We start from the raw sequence: 18,197 nt of genomic DNA, 5'->3' as shown, positions 1-18,197 counted from the left end.
CGGTGTTTCAGGTGAGAGGCATTTCTCTGCGCACGTAGCCCATGTTTCAGGACACAAGGAAACAGGTCACTCAGTTTTCTGCATTTTCTATCTATTCAAATGCTTGTCACGAGACAGGGGTAGATCAAGGGGGAAAAGGCTGTATTTGGTGTGCGACTCTAGGGAGAAAAATAGTACGAGAGTGACTGAGACCAGATGCAGACGTTAACAGCCAAGCTAATAGGGGTGTAACGTTACACGCATCCATACTGAACCGTTTCAGTCGTGGACCTTTGGTTCAGTAGGCGCTGTGTACCGAACAGCGTTTCCGTTAGCCGGTAATTACCGGTATTTTACCGGCAAAATCTGTTTAAGTCCGACATATTTTATCTCTCCGGTCTTAATGTCCGGTGAAAATAATTCCCTGAGTCTAAGCACAATTTGATTATTTGAATTGTATTAAAATAGGCTAAAATTAAATAGCCTATGCGATGAACGAAACGATCATTACATTTGTTTCCTCGTTGCTTCTAATAATGACAACGACGTTGTCGGCGAGAGCTTAGTGCTGGGTGTGCGGACTTTTCTGAAGCTGTAGAGCCGCAGTACCAGCAGTACAATGCAATATTCCAGCAGTACTCCAATTCAGCCATTTTCAGCCAATGTTGGGTGGGGGGCGCTGTTGTGCGGTTCCCAGAAAAGAGCCAATAACAGCTGAACAGCTGCTCTGCAGCGCCATACTCTTTGCAAATAAGTCGTTGCGAGGTGGAGAGAGTCGTCACGCAAACCACGATAATGTTGCCGTCTCTCTGCTTTCTCAGTTCTTCGCTTGATATAATTAATACAAATGTCCAATATAACGGAATTCGTTAGCTCATAAAAATGTGATTATAACAGACTGCTGTTTAGTGTCGGACCGACTGCCCACTATTTTATTTCAAGTCAGCAGCAGCACGGAGTATCGAGGGACTTATTTTATTTGGAATATATTAATGACTGTATACGCAAAAGTAGCCTAGTTTTAAGTAATAATATTATAAATCTACATGCCTTGAGGATGACATTCTTTATATAGCCTGCCTATCAATTGTTTTAAAGCTAAATAAACTATGACCGGAATTAATCTCATTTGTCCGGTAGATTGAAATCTTGCAGGTCACGGAGACCGGCAACAATTTTTTCTAACGGAAACCCTGGTACCGAACGAATGCAACGGTACGGTAACCACCAACGGAACGCGTACAGAACTTATTTTTTTCATGCTGAATTGTATTCAAACCGCCAAGTTCACCCCTTCCCTAAATATAACTTGCGCAAAGGGCCGGGTGTTCGTTCAACTTCAGCCCACGCACAACACAGAGATTACCTGTAATTTAGCATAGCCTCAGTGTGGCGAACGCGGACATTCATACACAGCAACGCGCCTCCAAACAAGGTGTGATAAACATGAATTGATATATTTTCCTTGGCATGAAACAAGAAATTGTATTTAGTAAATACAATTTCTTGTTCCCTATACTATTTACCATTAGGGACCTGCATGACGCTTCTTTCTCTATTCAATAACGTTTTTACCCTGAGGGGTGGTGGCCGCGGTTGTTGTTGTATTCAGTTCAATGACGTCGCGTGTCTCCTGTCCGTCATGCAGCGCATTCAGGCCCACAATCTAATATATATAAATAAATTTAACAAGTCAATTATTAATTTGAATATAGAATATTCATTGACAGCCCTACTTAACAGTTACTGCATCACCCCTGAGTGGAACATGGAAAGCCAAATAAATAAACTTAAACTTTCCCCCAGTGTACCGAAAACCCGTACCGAACCGTGACTTCAAAACCGAGGTACGTACCGAACCGTAGTTTTTGTGTACCGTTACACCCCTACAAGCTAACAAGCTAACATTACACAAGTATAGCTTATGAAGCCGAAATAGCTCAGTTGGGAGTGTTAGACTGAAGATCTAAAGGTCCCTGGTTCGATCCCGGGTTTCGGCAAATAGAAGTGTCTGCCCTCCACTGATGCATGTTTATAAGCGGCACAGTGGTGTAGTGGTTAACACTGGTCGCCTCACAGCAAGAAGGTCCTGGGTTCGATTCCCGCTTGGGGACCAGGTTGCCAGTTACCCAGGTGGGGTGTCTCCCAGGCCTTTCTGTGTGGAGTTCTCATGTTGTCCCCCCTGTGCTCGCAAGGTTTGGTTAAATTCAAAACTGCACAATTCATGTTTAACTTCGCTTCATTCTGTCCCTTCTCGAACAAAACCATTGACTTGAGCTCAGGGCTGCGTCCTTTCCCCCTGGCGCTTCTCCATCTACACCAACCACCTCATCTCCCTGGACAGCTCAGTAAAAAAATTTAAATATGCAGACGACACCACCATCCTCGGCCTGATCACAGACAACGACGAGACCTCATACCGGCGAGAGGTGGAGAGAGCAGCAAGATGGTGCTCCACCAACAACCTCCTGCTCAACAACTCCAAAACTACAGAAAAGCCATCGATTTCAGATCTGCCAAAAAAACACACAAACTCCCACTATCAATCTCTGACCAATCCCTAACTCTGACGGACTCACTCAAATTCCTCGGCACCCACATCAACAATAACACCAACATCACCTCCATCACAAAAAAGGCCCAGCAGCGCCTGTACTTCCTCAGGCAACTGCTGGTCCAATTCTATACCACCATCATACAAAGCATACTCACCTCTTCAACCACAGTCTGGTACGGTTCTGCACAAAAACTCTCCATTCAAAAACTTCAGTGCATCATTAACAAGGCCTCCAAAATCATAGGGTGTGACCTTCCCTCCCTGGACTCCATCTTCACCTCCCGCACAACCACCCGCGCCAGAAAAATTGCTAAGGACCCCTCACACCCAGCACACCCCCCGTTTCAGCCCCTGCCCTCAGGTAGGCGCTTCAAGTCCATCCTCTCAAAAACCACCCGCTTCAAGGACAGCTTCTTCCCAACCGCCATTCGGACCCTGAACTCCCTTGGCCCCCCTCTTCCCCTCCCCCCGGCCCTTACACTAACCAAGCTGCTGACCTGATGGACTAGACTCTTCCGTGTTTATGTTGTGCCGTGTCGTGCTGTGCTGTATTTATGTATTTATTGTGTCATGTTGTGCTGTATTATGTATCCATTTCTGGGAAGGGGGGGGGGGGGGGGGTAAATGTATCTATGTTCGAGTTTTATGTATTGTAGAGCTTATTACACTCTGTACCGATCAAGAATAACACCAACCTGGTTGTGTGGCAATAAAGGAATCTTGTATCTTGTTGCATCTTGTATTGTATTTAATTTTATTTGTATTTAATTTGATTTAGTTATTTTTTTATTTCGTTTTTTTGTTGTTGTTGTTAATACAAATGTGTGTGTTTGTTTTATGGTTGAAATTTTCGAGATAAATAAAGATCAAATCAAATCAAGGGTTCCCCTCCAGAACAAGAGATAAGCATGCAGAACAGCCCATGTCTGCTCCCGACTGGATGGGTCAAGCGCAGAAGCATTTCATCGGCGACCCAATGCACGTGTGTGTGTGTGTCCCATCTTACATGTGTGTGTTGCTGCATGACAAATAAAGACTTCTTATTAGGGATGCACCGATCCGACCTTTTCAGTCCCGATACCGATACCTGGGTTTGGGTATCGGCCAATACCGATACCGATCCGATACCCATTGTCCAATTTTTTTCTCCCCAAAAAAGTTCAAAAGAAATTGTATCCAAGTTTTATTTTATTATTTTATATATATTAAAATATATTTTTTTTAAGAATTGTAAAGGATCACAAGTGTGTTTTTGATTTGTTGTAAACAAAGACAGAAAATAAACTTCATTCATTCAATTAATAAACTGTATGCCTCACTGTCACTGTGTGGCAGAGACTGGGATCATTATTTTGTGCAAGGCAACATCAGGCTTGACTTAAAACATTACTTTCCTAACTTAGTGAAACTAAATGTAACAAATTAACACAGATATAAATGTACTGAATGGTTATTTCTTATTTTATTTATTATAAAAAATTTAAAAAATACCCGATCCAGCTATTTTACTGATATCGGCGGCCGATACCAATACCGGATCGGTGCATCCCTACTTCTTATTTCAGTTTCCTTCAGTATGGAAGGAAGTCGAAGTGGCTCGGGAGGTAGAGCAGTCGTCTGGTAATCCGAAGGTTCCCAGTTCGATTCCCACTCCTCCCGGGCAACTAACTGCTCCTGGTGAGCAGGTTGGCACCTTGCATGGTTGCCGTCAGTGTGTGAATGTGTTAGTGAATGGGTGAATGTGAGGAACAAATTGTAAAGTGCCTTGGATAAAAGATGCTATATAAATGCAGCCATTTACCATTTAAGTCGCAGTAGTCTATACAGGATTCCCACAGACATTGCCAAATGGAATTCAAGGACTTTCAAGTACTTTCCTAAGCACTATTTTTCATTTTAAAAGGGCATTTAAAAGGATAAAATTCACTTTGAAATGCTATTTATCCAATATGTATGGCTTAAAACCACTTTCCGACAATTAGTTACTTTAAATTAAAAAAATATATTTCTTGATTCAGAAATATTTTATCATGCATGAACAAAACGTATGCGAATGGTTGATTTGAATTTCAAGGACATTTTAAGCACCATGGGCTGTTTTCAAGGAATTCCAGGCCTCGACTTTTTTCCCCTCAAAAATCAAGCACTTTAAGCACTTCCAGGACCTTGTGCGAACCCTGTCTATAGTACTAGTATAATATAGTCTATAGTCTAGTAAGAGAGCTAAAATGTGTTTCACAAGCTAGGTAACAAAAAGGAGGCTATTTTCTACAGACCCAACGTTTGGTTTTAATGTCCAGCCCTGGAGGAAATAGAGCTGTCTATCCGGAGCTTCCAGTGCTACACGTGTTACTTGTAACCAAGAAACCAGCCGAGGACCAACAAAGAGCCTCTTTCACAGCCCTGGTCCCATTTAGGCCTATAGTACTAGAAGCAGTGTGAGAGAGGTCAGCAGAGGTAGCATTCTGCAGAGGGAGAGAGAGGGGGAGAGAGGGGAGACATCCCACCAAACTGACAGATAATCACCTTGGCCCACTGTCTTCTACTAGATCTGTCGAACATGGCCAAAAATGACCACATGGGTTCAAACAATGCAAATATCTATTATTGCGCATTATGTTCACAAGAGGGAAAAAAATAAAACGCTTCTGTCTCTATATTCAATATCTAGAAGTTTCACCCTGAGGGATGATTTACAATAAGGTGGGAAAAGTAGGCTACTTACCGGTACATTCTTGACGCCAGAACTCCCAAATGGCTAGCGTTAGCATAAAAACAGAATGGTAGGCCCGGCTGTAGCTTTGTCTCGAGGTTCCACAAGTTTGCCGTCTGGTGTATTTCCAAACGGAACGAACTCTCTGCCGCCATGTCATATACAGTTGTTATTGGCAGGTTCTTCAGCTCAAGGAATATAATCTACATTTAATTGTCACTCCGCTAAATTAAAGTTAAGTAGTGAGTCTCCCGTCCGTCATGTAGTGCATTCATTCAGGCCCACGCGAGAGAGGGAGATTTTCTTTTCACAATCAAATGTATGTTAATAGAATATTCGACCCACACACACACAGCTACACCCACACACACAGCTACCCCCACACACAGTTACACCCACAGAGACACAGCTACACACACCCACACAGAGACACAGCTACACACACACACACACACACACACACACACACAGCTACACACAGAGACACAGCTACACCCACACACACACAGCTACTAGGGGTGGGAATCGCCAGAGACCTCACGATACGATACTATCGCGATACTTTCGTCACGATACGATAGTATCGTGATACTAAATATATCGCGATACGCTGAGTATTGCAAAAAAATATATAAAATTATTTTTTATCACATTTTATTTATTACCTTTTTTCAACTGCAAAGTAAAACTTTGTCAACATGTTTTATCTAATAAAATAAAGTTCAGTCTGTTTATCTCACTTCAATCATTTTTATTGCAGAACATGGTATTTTCTCAAGCAGACAAACTGACAAACTGAACTGTTTGTATTACAGTCATATTCCAACTTAACTGAATGCACATGTGTGTGTGGACTACTGTACTATTACAGGTATTGAAATGAACAATGCAACTTCCTTATACAAAAAAATAAAAATTATTAATGAATAATTAAATATCGATACTTGGCGTTAGGGCTGGGCGATATGGCCAAAAACGTTATCGCGATAAAATAATAAAATTATTTTCATATCACTCGATAATTATCGTCGATATAATTTCTGTCAAGTTTAATTAACTTCTTATGCCCGGCGCCGTTCTTCTACGCAGTAAACACGGCCCAGTGCATAGATTATTATATTCCACCAGGGGGCAACCTACCGCCACTGGATCATATGCATTATAAGAATGGAACTAACACAGTTAGCGACAATCAGTGGAGGTTTCTCTATGACAACACGTGAAACACAAATTCACTGATAATTCATAATTATTATTAATTTACATATATATATATATATATATATATATAAAAACTATAATATAATATATATATATATATTTTTTTTTATTATAAATGTTTTCCTCTTGTAAAAAAAATGCCAGTGAATTTTTTTTTCTTCAAAAATGGCCAGAATTGACCGCTCTGAGCAGGCCTGCACTGCAGTAATTATTCGTGCAGAATTTCTGCACAGGTTGACCAGGGTTAAATAAATAATAAATAACAGCCAATCAAAATAGGCTATTAATGTCATCTAAGCACGGTCTGTGCAGTTAAACTCTTGCCATTGAATGGAGGATTGATTGATTGACAGCCCTTGACATCCAATACACAGAGGTTGAATGATTGACAACCTTCAAAATCCAATCAGAGTATGGCTCCTACGTCTGCAGCTCTGTAGCTACACAGCTGTTTCTCCCCTCGCGGGATTGATTGATTGAAAATTTTATTAACAGAGCACTGAGAGCAGCCACGTTCGTATCTAACATTTAGCACTTTAATAGCAACTTATTTTTCACGGCGGGACATTTACTGAGGACCAGCACAACACACCTGTGGATATTATGATTTAACAAGTCTATCTGTCCAGGAGGATGACAACATTATTGCAGGTATAAGCAGGCAGCCTAGCAGTTTCTAGCTTGGATGATAATAACTAGGGCTGACCTTCGAAGCTTTTTTTGGCAATCGAAGCTTCGGGGCCGAGCTTCGGTTTTAATTCGAAGCTTCGAGGAAAAAAAAAAAAAATTATTTTTTTATTTTTTTTATCTTATGTTGTGGGACTTGTACAGCACTTTCGTAAACTTTGTTGTTTTTAAATGTGCTCTATAAATAAAGTGGGTTGGATTAATTAATTAAGTAGCCCCTTTCGTGACTGTGACGCATCCAACAAGGTTTCACTCGGCTGTGTGATTTAATTCAAGGTGGATCGCTGTTGTCGTTTGAACAACTTCAGATTTCATGGGAACTACCAATCCCCCAAATCAAGAATGTTTAAGATGAATGAAGTAAGATTTTGATTATTTGAAATATGGCCTGTGTAGACTAAACTATGCACAGAATTATGTCAGTCTACAAGGTCCGGATTCTACATGGTCCGGTAGACCTTGTAGACTCCACTACAGACCAATTATCAGTGAATGTTCATGCATTTTTAAGAAGGGCAACTTCCACAAAAAAACAAAGAACTCACCAAAACATCTCAGTAGCACCTTATCTAAATGTTATATTTCATATATGGAGATTCATATTTATTTATGTATTGCATGCATTTCTACATTTTATTTCCTATTTTGTTTATTCATCCCAGTATCTTTCTTTCTTATGTGTGGAATTCTACAAGGCGCGCGCACACACGCGCACACACACACACACACACACCTACACACACACACACACACACTTACATTTAGTCATTTAGCTGACGCTTTTATCCAAAGCGACTTACAAGTTCTGTACGACAAGACAGCAAGAAGGGTATAACTCTATCAGCTGAGTAACAATGTTCATCAAAGTGTTGCGTGTTACAGTGTAGGTTAGTTTATTAGGACAAGTGCATGACAGTAAGGTTAGTCACAGTTAGATTTTTTTTTTTAGTCTTTAGTCGACGGCGAAAGATTGGACGGGATTCGACTGTCCTAACTGGGATGGGTAGTTCACACACACACACACACACACACACACACACACACACACACACACACACACACACATCGAAGTAAAAAAAAAAAAATTGAAAAAAAAAAATTGAAAAAAGATTTTTTTTTTTTTTTTTACTTCGATTTTTTTTTTAATGTTCAAAGCTTGTGCCATCGAACGAAGCTTCGAAGCTTCGAAGTATTTAAGACAGCCCTAATAATAACTACTAATGTTATCACGCTAGCTTGGATGCTAACTAACGTAATTAAGCTTGTCATGGTTCATGGTGAGCTGTTTGTGTTATAACGAGACAGCAAATTAATGAATGAATGAAAACTTTATTTGGGTGAATCGCTTGGGCGACTGTCTGAGTGACCACCTGTCGGGAGTCAGAATCCCGAAAATGGAACGTGTGTCACGCATTAACAGAATAGTAGATTTCGACAGCATCCTCACGCAAATGAAGGATCGATTAGATCACAAAAGACTGCTGTTTGATGATATATATATATTTTTTTTTATCTCAGTTGTTGTAAAACGAAAGCCTGCAGGGCTTAGCCTGGACCAGCCGAAGTGTAGTAGTTTAACTTCACTCGGGAGACAAAAGCCAAACATCAATTTGATGCAACAAGCTGGCTCGCGATGCACTATTGTTTACATTTCCCATGGGATTAATGCACACGGCTCGAGTCGGACTCGTCACATGGAGAAGCTGCACTATTCAACGATAGATGAGATCGATCGAGATACCGTCTTTATGGGTAAGTGTCTTCTTGGCTTTAGAATGTCAGTTTGTGTAACGTTACTGTAACCGAATTGAAACCGCATCATAACTCCTACATCGACCATGTCACTTTTCAAAAGGCATGAATGAATGAAAACTTTATTTAACAGATTGCAGAATGGGTACAATATACAGTACAGCTCAATACACATAATTATTAAGGAGATGCAGACCAGATAAAGACTTTCGTCTTGTTTACATCAGGGTCCCCCATTTTCAATTCATAGTGAAATGTATCTTGTGTTATTAGGAGCCCTGCTAAAGTTGGTAGCTAACGTTATATATTGATAATGTTTCAATATTATCAGGTTTATATTATTAGGTTGATAATGGTGTCAGTGTTTCAGATAGCAAGGTGGAGATCTTTGTTAACTAGTAGAGCTTTGGTTGAGAGAGATTACAGTGCTGTCTCTTAAAACTCATAAACAAGTATTGAGTCTGTTGTGTTGTGCGTATTGTATGGGAGGGATAATGATGACTGTGTGTAACTAGGACTAGGAGGGATATGAGGACTGTGTGTATGTGGCACTGAATTGATGTAAACAAGACGAAAGTCTTTCTCTGGTCTCCATCCCCTTAACAATTGTGTGTATTGAGCCGTACTGTATTGTACCCATTCTGCAATCTGTTAAATACAGTTTTCATTCATTCATCATTCATTCTTCATAGGGCTGGGCGATATGGCCTAAATATGATATCACGATATTTTCTGACCTTTCGGCGATACACGATACGCATCACAATGTTTTTCTTTTTTTCCCCAAAATTCATTATCAGGCTTACCAAGACAGTATTTGAGTTTGCAAGCTAACATTAAAGACAAAATAAAATACCCATGCATTTAGCATTTTTATATTATATATTAGATTTAGATTATTGGATTATTAGATTATATATTGCATATATTTAGCAATGAGATATTATATGATTTAGATATGAAATATGATGAATTGAAAATGGGGGACCCTGATGTAAACAAGACGAAAGTCTTTCTCTGGTCTGCATCCTCCAGTCCGCTGTTGACTGTTGTTGTATTGAGCTGTACTGTATTGTACCCATGCTGCAATCTGTTAATAACGTTCTCATTCATTCAGTCGGCAAACAGAATCATTTTGATTGACAGTCGCGTCTGCCAATTACGTCACATCGCTTGCACCCGCCCTGCTGTTCTTAGCACCAATCGGCAAGCGCGTATTCATTTTTTACTTCCGCCATTGGAGAGCTCAATGACAATAACAATGGCTGCGGTAGCTCGCCGCGGCCGACGTTTAGCTTTTAGCTCCGCAGGACTAAACGACTGGAGGCATAATGATTTTACTGCAACGGATGTTATAATAAAAGCCTTTCCATACATCTGTCTGATTGAAAACTTTATTAACAGACCGCAGAATGGGCACAACTGAGTCAGCACGGGCTGAGATATGAACGACTAATGCTTGCTATGTCTAGGTCAACCTCGGTCGTTGCTATGTAAATACGCTGATGTTATTGAAAGTGTAACTATATAACGTTAATGCCACAAAACGAATGCCTTTGTTATCATAAGTAGTAACTTTTGATGCAGTAGTGTGTGTGTGGGGCGGCGCTGTTCAAAAGTGTCAACGTGTGGACCAGATTGACGCGACACAAGCCTCTTGGGCAAAACATCACGATATCCACGATACGTTTAAAAAGTGTATCGTTAATGAACTGTACACGATATTTATATAATATCGTCATATCGCCCAGCCCTAATTCATTCATTCATTCAATCATTCATTCATTCATTCATTCATTCATGTGTAGAAAGAAGAACTATAACATTCTCATTATCAAAGACCACAGTCTTAAACACATGCACACACAAAAGACACATGGACTATTGTTATTGGACACAAGCCACACACATGGACCCTGCACTGCACCATAATACACCTGTGATTATAGTATGCTTGTTATTACACACACCCACACACACACACACACACACACGTATCAGTACTAAATACCTATATGTCCCTATGCCATAAATGTCATGTATGTTGTGTATGTCATAAATGTCTATTATGAATTGAAAATGGGGGACCCTGATGGAAACAAGACAAACGTCTTTCTCAGGTCTGCATCCCCTTAACAATTGTGTGTATTGAGCCGTACTGTATTGTACCCATTCTGCAATCTGTTAAATAAAGTTTTCATTCATTCATTCATTCATTCATTCACACACTCTCTCTCTCTCTCTCATTCAGTTCTGTTGTGTTAATATAAACCCGCCGTGGTCTCTCTGTCTCTCTCTCTCATTCGTTCGTTCGTTCGTTCGTTCGTTCGTTCATTCATTCATTGTCCTTGTGTTACATAAAACCCATCTGTGGCCTCGTGCAGAGGAAGGTGGTAATTAAATACATGTTAGATATTCCAATGTACAGTTTTGCATACCATTGACTCAGAATGGTCTGTGATATTGAAATCGTCACAGCAGTATAGTTTGTTTATACTTCAGTATGACAAGTATGATATTTAAACATGGTCCCCAAAATGAATGGAAGCGAATGAGGAGCCTGACACCTGGGAGGAATGGGGGTGTTGCAGCGTTGGGGATGTTTAAAAAATATAATTTAATATATAATATAATATAATAATTTGTGCTTCACCTAAAAATTTGGTCAGCAGCCTCCACTGACGACAATGTACTAACTATCACCCTAAAATACTCCGTTCCGCCCCAATACAATGCAACGACGTCCACCGCATACCCAACACTACTCTAACCGTTACCTCAGAATTCACGCCACACACCCACTCCGCACGTAAACTATAAAATAGCGGCATGCAAGCTAATGATCCTAGCCAGCCTTGTTTCCAATGTACTAACTATCACCCTAAAATACTCCGTTCCGCCCCAATACATTGCAACGACGTCCACCGCGGCGCAGCATACCCCACACTACTCTAACCATTACCCTCAGAATTCACGCCACACACCCACTCCGCACGTAAACTATAAAATAGCGGCATGCAAGCTAATGATCCTAGCCAGCCTTGTTTCCAATGTACTAACTATCACCCTAAAATACTCCGTTCCGCCCCAATACATTGCAACGACGTCCACCGCGGCGCAGCATACCCCACACTCAGGGGAGGAAACTAACTTTTTGGCTTACCAGCCAACTGGCGAGTATCTGATTTTTTTTACCAGCCAAACAGATTTTTTACCAGACAAAAAAAATTGCTAATTGTGATAATTACTTCTTTGTATGTCAAGCCGCGTCAATGTTGTGTATGCATCTGGGTAGGCACACTGTGCCTTTAAGACAGCACGGTGGTCTTACGACAGTGCTGTGAAGTACCGTCAAGTGTTGTGGTAACGTCAGTTGGGTTTGGTGTGCTGTTGACGTTGTGCACACTGCACTGGTTGAGCTAGCCCCTTTCGTGACTGCGATGTGCAAGCCAGGGGCTTTTGAGCATGAAATAAAATGTTTAACCTTACGTCGTAGTCCGGTGCTTTTTTGGAAACATTATAGTCATAACAGATATACACCTAGCTGGCTGCTTTGAGCACACGGGGCTAACGTTAGCTAAAACGCTAACTAGAAGCTAACCACTGTATACAGTTCCAGTAGACAACATTACACCTCTGTGATTTAAATGTGTCCTTAGTAACTTATACTCGATGGTTGTACTAGGGTTGGATGCAGTTCCCCGTTGGTCAGTCTGTCTGTTTTCCATATTCTGCTGTGTTTAACGTTATCTGTTTGCGAGTGCTCCTGATGGCTAGCCTAGTAGTACCGCGGGACTTTTATTATTATATGTCCGCGGGTTGGCCAGTACTGCGCAAACGTTTATTAAACATTATATGTCCGCGGGTGGTCTTGTGCAGTGCTCTCGTGGCACTGTCAACTAAAGCGAACACTCAGAAGACGCGCACCGTTTGCCAGTGCAGTGATTGCAGAATGTTTTATTTTTTTGTATACTCGCCAGACTGGCGAGTGGTCTTCATGAATCACTCGCCAAACGTAAAAAATACTCGCATTTGGCGAGTAAAGTGGCCTAATTTCCTCCCCTGCCCACACTACTCTAACCATTACCCTCAGAATTCACGCCACACACCCACTCCGCACGTAAACTATAAAATAGCGGTGTGCAAGCTAATGATCCTAGCCAGCCTTGTTTCCTACCCAGAGGTGCACCGCTGGTCTCCTTCGCTGTCGGCCATCTCCTTCACTGATTGGTTGTTAGTGCGTGTGCTGATATCCAAGCTTGGGAAATCGATATATCGAAACTTTGCGACCACGTTTCATGTTTATTTCGAGGAAATAATTTATCGCGATAGTTATCGTTAGCGTTTTATCGCCCAGCCCTACTTGGCGTCCCTGTATCGATAAAGTATCGCCACGCAAAGTATCGCGATACTACTACGTATCGATTTTTTCCCCCACCCCTAACAGCTACACACACCCTGCGGCCGCACAAAAAAGCTGAAAGGCGCTGAAAAAATAAGCCGACTGCAGCACATTTCCTATAGGTGGCGCATGCGGCCGCATACGCTCCCTCCCCATTGGGATACATTGAAAAAAGACGCTTGCGCCAAGAAATATGAGGCAGGTGGATCCGCGCCCTAAGGCTGTCCCCGAAGCCTGTTTTTTATCCCGAACTTCATCAGGGTTTTTCGAACGGACGTTCGAACCTTCGTTTTTAATTTTTTTTTTATTATAAAAAATATATATATATTCTAAATAGTTGTGCAGCTGTGACTGGCACGGCAACACAAAGACGTCACGAAGGAGACTGTGCGCCAAAGCAGTGCAAGGTGAGAGACACACTGTGAGCCAACCAGTTAGCACAAGACAGATGATGATGATGGTGGAGGGGCACAGATGCAAGCCAAGAGCAGGATGCGATGGGGGGGGGGGGGTATGGAGGGGGCCGGGAGGAGGCGCTACCTGTCTTCTCCTGCTTGGGCTCTGCGGAAGCCTTGGCGTCATCCGGGCTCCCGGAGGAGGAGGAGGAGGCGGCGGCGGCGGACTGGGTCCCCTCAGTGGGCTTAGGATCAGAGGCGGTGCCCTCCTCGCCACCAGGGGGAGCTTTAGCCACTGTGTGACGTAACATAACGGGTACAATCACACCAGAGCGGAAGGAACCGAGTGAACACCGTTGGGACCGACGGTATGTTTTTTAACCGTTTCACTGCCACAGGACAGAAGGTTAACCCTTTACTATCACACGGCTGTCGTGTGGCAGTGAAAGGGTTAACCTAACCTTCTGTGAATTGTCGCAGTGAAAGGGTTAACCGTTTGGTAGTGCGGCAGTGAAAGGTTTAAAAGAGAGGGTTCCCACAGACATTGCAAAATGAAATTCAAGGACTTTCAAGTATGTTTCTAAGCACTATTTTCCATTTTAAAAGGATACAATTCACTTTTAAAATAAATGCTGTTTTTTATTGAAGAGAAAATCTGATCCAATATTTATGGCTTAAAAAACAATTTCCGACAATTAGTTACACTTTAGATAAAAATATATATATATTTCCTGATTCAGAACTATTTTATCATGGATGAATAGGGATGTCCGATATTATCGGCCGATATTGGCATTAAAATGTAACATTTAAAAAAATGTATTTAACCTTTATTTACCCAGGCAAGCAAGTAAGAACAAATTCTTATTTTATTTATTGTCAAAAGTATGCATAATGTTGTGTTAATTCCACGACAAGAGATATCTAATGTTAATTACCTGAAATTATTCCGTTTTTTGGGAGGGGGAAACCGTGCATATATCGGTATCAGTTGATATCGGTATCGGAAATGAAGAGTTGGACAATATCGGTATATCGGATATCGGTAAAAAAGCCAATATCGAACATCCCTATGGATGAACAAAACTTTCAATGCGAATGGTTGATTTGAATTTCAAGGAATTTTTAAGCACCTTGTTAAGAAATTGGTTGTTTTCGAGGAATTCCAGGCCTTGATTTTATTTTTTAATCAAGCACTTTAAGCACTTCAAGGACCTTGTGCGAACCCTGGTTCTTACCTTGTGAACCAGCCTCTTCTTTATGCTCCGCCCCGTGTTGTGCACCGTCGGTGGGCTGAGAGGGGGGGTCGACGGGGGTCTCTGTCGTCACGACGGAGCTGCTTTCTGCTTCCTCCTGCTTGTCCTGCCCCTCCTCCCCCGCTCCACTCTTCTTCTCCCTGGCCTTCACATGCTCCAGGATCTCCTCTACATACATGAGGAAAGGAAAGCAATTCAGAAGATAAAACATGCCAACATCTAACCGCAGCAGAGCAGGGTTTTTGAAGCTGTGTTTACAGCACAAGCAGCAGATTTAAATACGCTTGTTTAACCCTTTCACTACCACACTACAGAAGGTTAACCTTTCACTAGCACACTACAGATGGTTAAGTCACGGTTCTGTATCTGAAGTCACGGTTCTGTATGTACCTCGGTTCTGAAGTCACGGTTCTGTATGTACCTCGGTTTCAAAGTCACGGTTCGGTATACAGGACAGTAACAGAGGCAAAACGGCGCTACAGGGATAAGGTTGAACTTATTTGAACTGCTGCGGTCAGGCAAGCACAGTCTCATGGCCAGTACAGAGAGACTCAGAAGGAGCTTCTATCCCCAGGCCATCAGGATGCTCAATGACAATAACACTATGTAAGAGTGAGATTTGCACTACAATTCATACCTCATTGCACCTTACCTAAGTTGTACCTCATCCCATTTCGGCATTGTACTGTATACTGTATTGTAGGGCTGACCTTCGAAAAAATTATTGGAATTCGAAGCTTCGGGGCCGAGTTTCTATTTTACTTCGAAGCTTCGAGATAAAAATAACTTGTACAGCACTTTGTTCAACTTTTTCAGTGCTGTAAAGTTTAAACCTTTTTAAATCTTAGACAAACAAAGCTTTCATGAAATATTGTAAGCCGTCATTTGAGGCTTTATAAAAGCAGCACAATGAACACAAATCTGTCAGTGCCGAGTCCGACCTCATCTTAAATAACAAACAGCATTGCTTGTTGTAATTAACAAAGAGAGGCAGAGTTGATTTAAAAAAATAAAAAAATAAAAAAAAAATTATTTTCATATACAAATCCCATGCCCATCGAACGAAGCTCCGAAGTATTTAAGACAGCCCTACTGTATTGTACTGTGTAACTCACTGAATGCTATCATTGGCCAGGAGCAGACTCCCTATATGAATATGATTTAATTGAATTTTATCATGTGCTTATTTTTAATTCATGATGCAGACATAACATGTAATAACTGAATGAGAACTGTCAATGTCTGTATACTGTGTGTTGTGACCTGTGTATTCACCACGTGGAGAAATAAAAATAATTGAATTAGACAATTACGTTTTATAAGCAAATATACTCTGAACTATTTTTTGCCTAACCACTCCTCTCTGAGCGCAGTCAGTGATTTCAACGTGTTGTCGTGATTGTTGACATTCTCATTCATTCAAAGGATCCGAACCGATTGAAGTTTATGGATACCATGACTTAAAATCCTCTTACCTTGACGATTAAAAGCCTCCCCAATTTAGAAAACAGTAATCCAATGGCTGGTATTGATAATATACTACTAACTACTGGACGCTCTGAGCTAACCGGAGCTAACACAGAACAGGATGGTAAAGCATATATAATGACTTCCTTTCTGGGGTTTTCAAAATAAAAGTGCGACGTTTATAGCAGCGGAAAACGTTTATTTTGTACATTATCGAACGTTAACACGAACCTAAACTAACGTTACAACTAACCTAAAGTTAGTCTAATCCAATGGGGTGCAGTTACACAGGGAGAGACGATAGGGGCGGTATTTTCCCAATGGAGCTCAGAGAGAGGTTGCTACACTAGCGTGAGGCTCGATTGATGAAATATGAATTCAAATCGCTAATAAAAAAACGACAAACAAACGCTATATAGCGTTGCTGGTATTCAACGGGCGGCATGAACTAACGACATAAAGCGTCCGTGGCACTCAGTGTTAATGGAAAGATTTGTTTTCCGCTTGAAATTAAAGTGCAGTATTTGAAATACAATGAAAGGAATATGGCTGGATTTCTTATCAAAGAGAAAAGTGTCACTGTTATTTACATCAAACTAACACACACACACTGTACTGTTTCAAAACAACACTGCTCTGTTCATTCTATTTTTAAAATACGCACATTATCTGTCTACATTTATTTAGACTAACATTATTTAAATATTGAGTGCAACTGTGGTGGATTACGTAATTCAGTGAGTTGGAACTATCTATGGGTTGGCAGGTCCGCAGGGACATTTTAGGCAGCGGCACGGACCTTCACGTTAGGAGTTCATAACATGCAGTGGAAAAGCGGCAATAGTCCCGGTTTGTAGTTAGTAAACACAGTTGTATGTTAGCCTTCTTGGATGTTGAATAAACGCCTATCATTGTCTTTAAACACCCCGCCTCTCGGACTCCCATTTTCTCCTCTGCTAGCTAGTAGCTACGATAACATTTCATTGACTGTATTAGCTGGCGGGCTACCATAGTTAAAACGTGCGTTGTGTTGTACAAACTGCTAACGTTATGGCAAGATGTGTGTAGGCCTATGTAATGTTAATGGCTATGTTTTTAAAGTCGTAATGAAGATTGATTTATATTGCGCTTGCCATTTACACAAACTGACTAGCACTTGCAGTGCTGCTGCTGCTGCAGCCAGCGCTCACCTCTCCCGGCTCCGTGCCAAATGTTTTTTTTTTTTTTTTTTGCGCATCCCCTGAACCGTACGATACACAGACGCCCCGAACCGTGGAGGTCGTATCGAACGGTGTACGGTTCGAATGCGTATCGTTCCACCCCTAATAATAATAAAAAGTCTAACCCTAACTAACCTTATGGTCATGCACTTGTCCTAATATACTAACCTACACTGTAGCACTCAACACTTTGATGAACATTGTTACTCAGTTGATAGATTTGTGCCCTTCCTGATGACTTGTCGTACAGAACTTGTAAGTCGCTTTGGATAAAAGCGTCAGCTAAATGACTAAATGTAAATTGTAAATGTTATCAGATGACTAGTAGTAGACGACTAATGAAACTAGTTCTGCTGCTACTACTATTCAGTTCATTCTAGTGGTTCAAAAACAAAACATTTACAGCAACCACAACGTTAGATTTATCACCGGCTGCTAGCATAAATCACCCTCCATTTACCCTTTCACTGCCACACTACCAAATGGTTAACCATTTCACTGCGACAATACAGAAGGTTAACCCTTTCACTGCCACACAACAAAAGGTT

General features: G+C 41.2%; 1 protein-coding gene across 1 annotated transcript in view; it reads right to left on the bottom strand.

The window, feature by feature from the left end:
* Positions 1-18,197, bottom strand: part of bptf (bromodomain PHD finger transcription factor) — a 152,842-nt gene that overhangs the window by 119,994 nt on the left and 14,651 nt on the right. The window contains exons 4-5 of the mRNA XM_084329267.1: positions 14,945-15,130; positions 13,852-14,001 (exon numbers count right to left, since the gene is read on the bottom strand). Coding sequence (XP_084185393.1) covers positions 13,852-14,001; positions 14,945-15,130 — 336 coding nt within the window. The remainder of the gene's footprint in view (positions 1-13,851; positions 14,002-14,944; positions 15,131-18,197) is intronic.

The sequence above is a fragment of the Notolepis coatsorum genome (genome assembly GCF_963971535.1).
Source record: "Notolepis coatsorum genome assembly, chromosome: 14".
Classification (NCBI taxonomy): domain Eukaryota; kingdom Metazoa; phylum Chordata; class Actinopteri; order Aulopiformes; family Paralepididae; genus Notolepis; species Notolepis coatsorum.
This window is presented reverse-complemented; position numbering and strand designations above follow the sequence as displayed.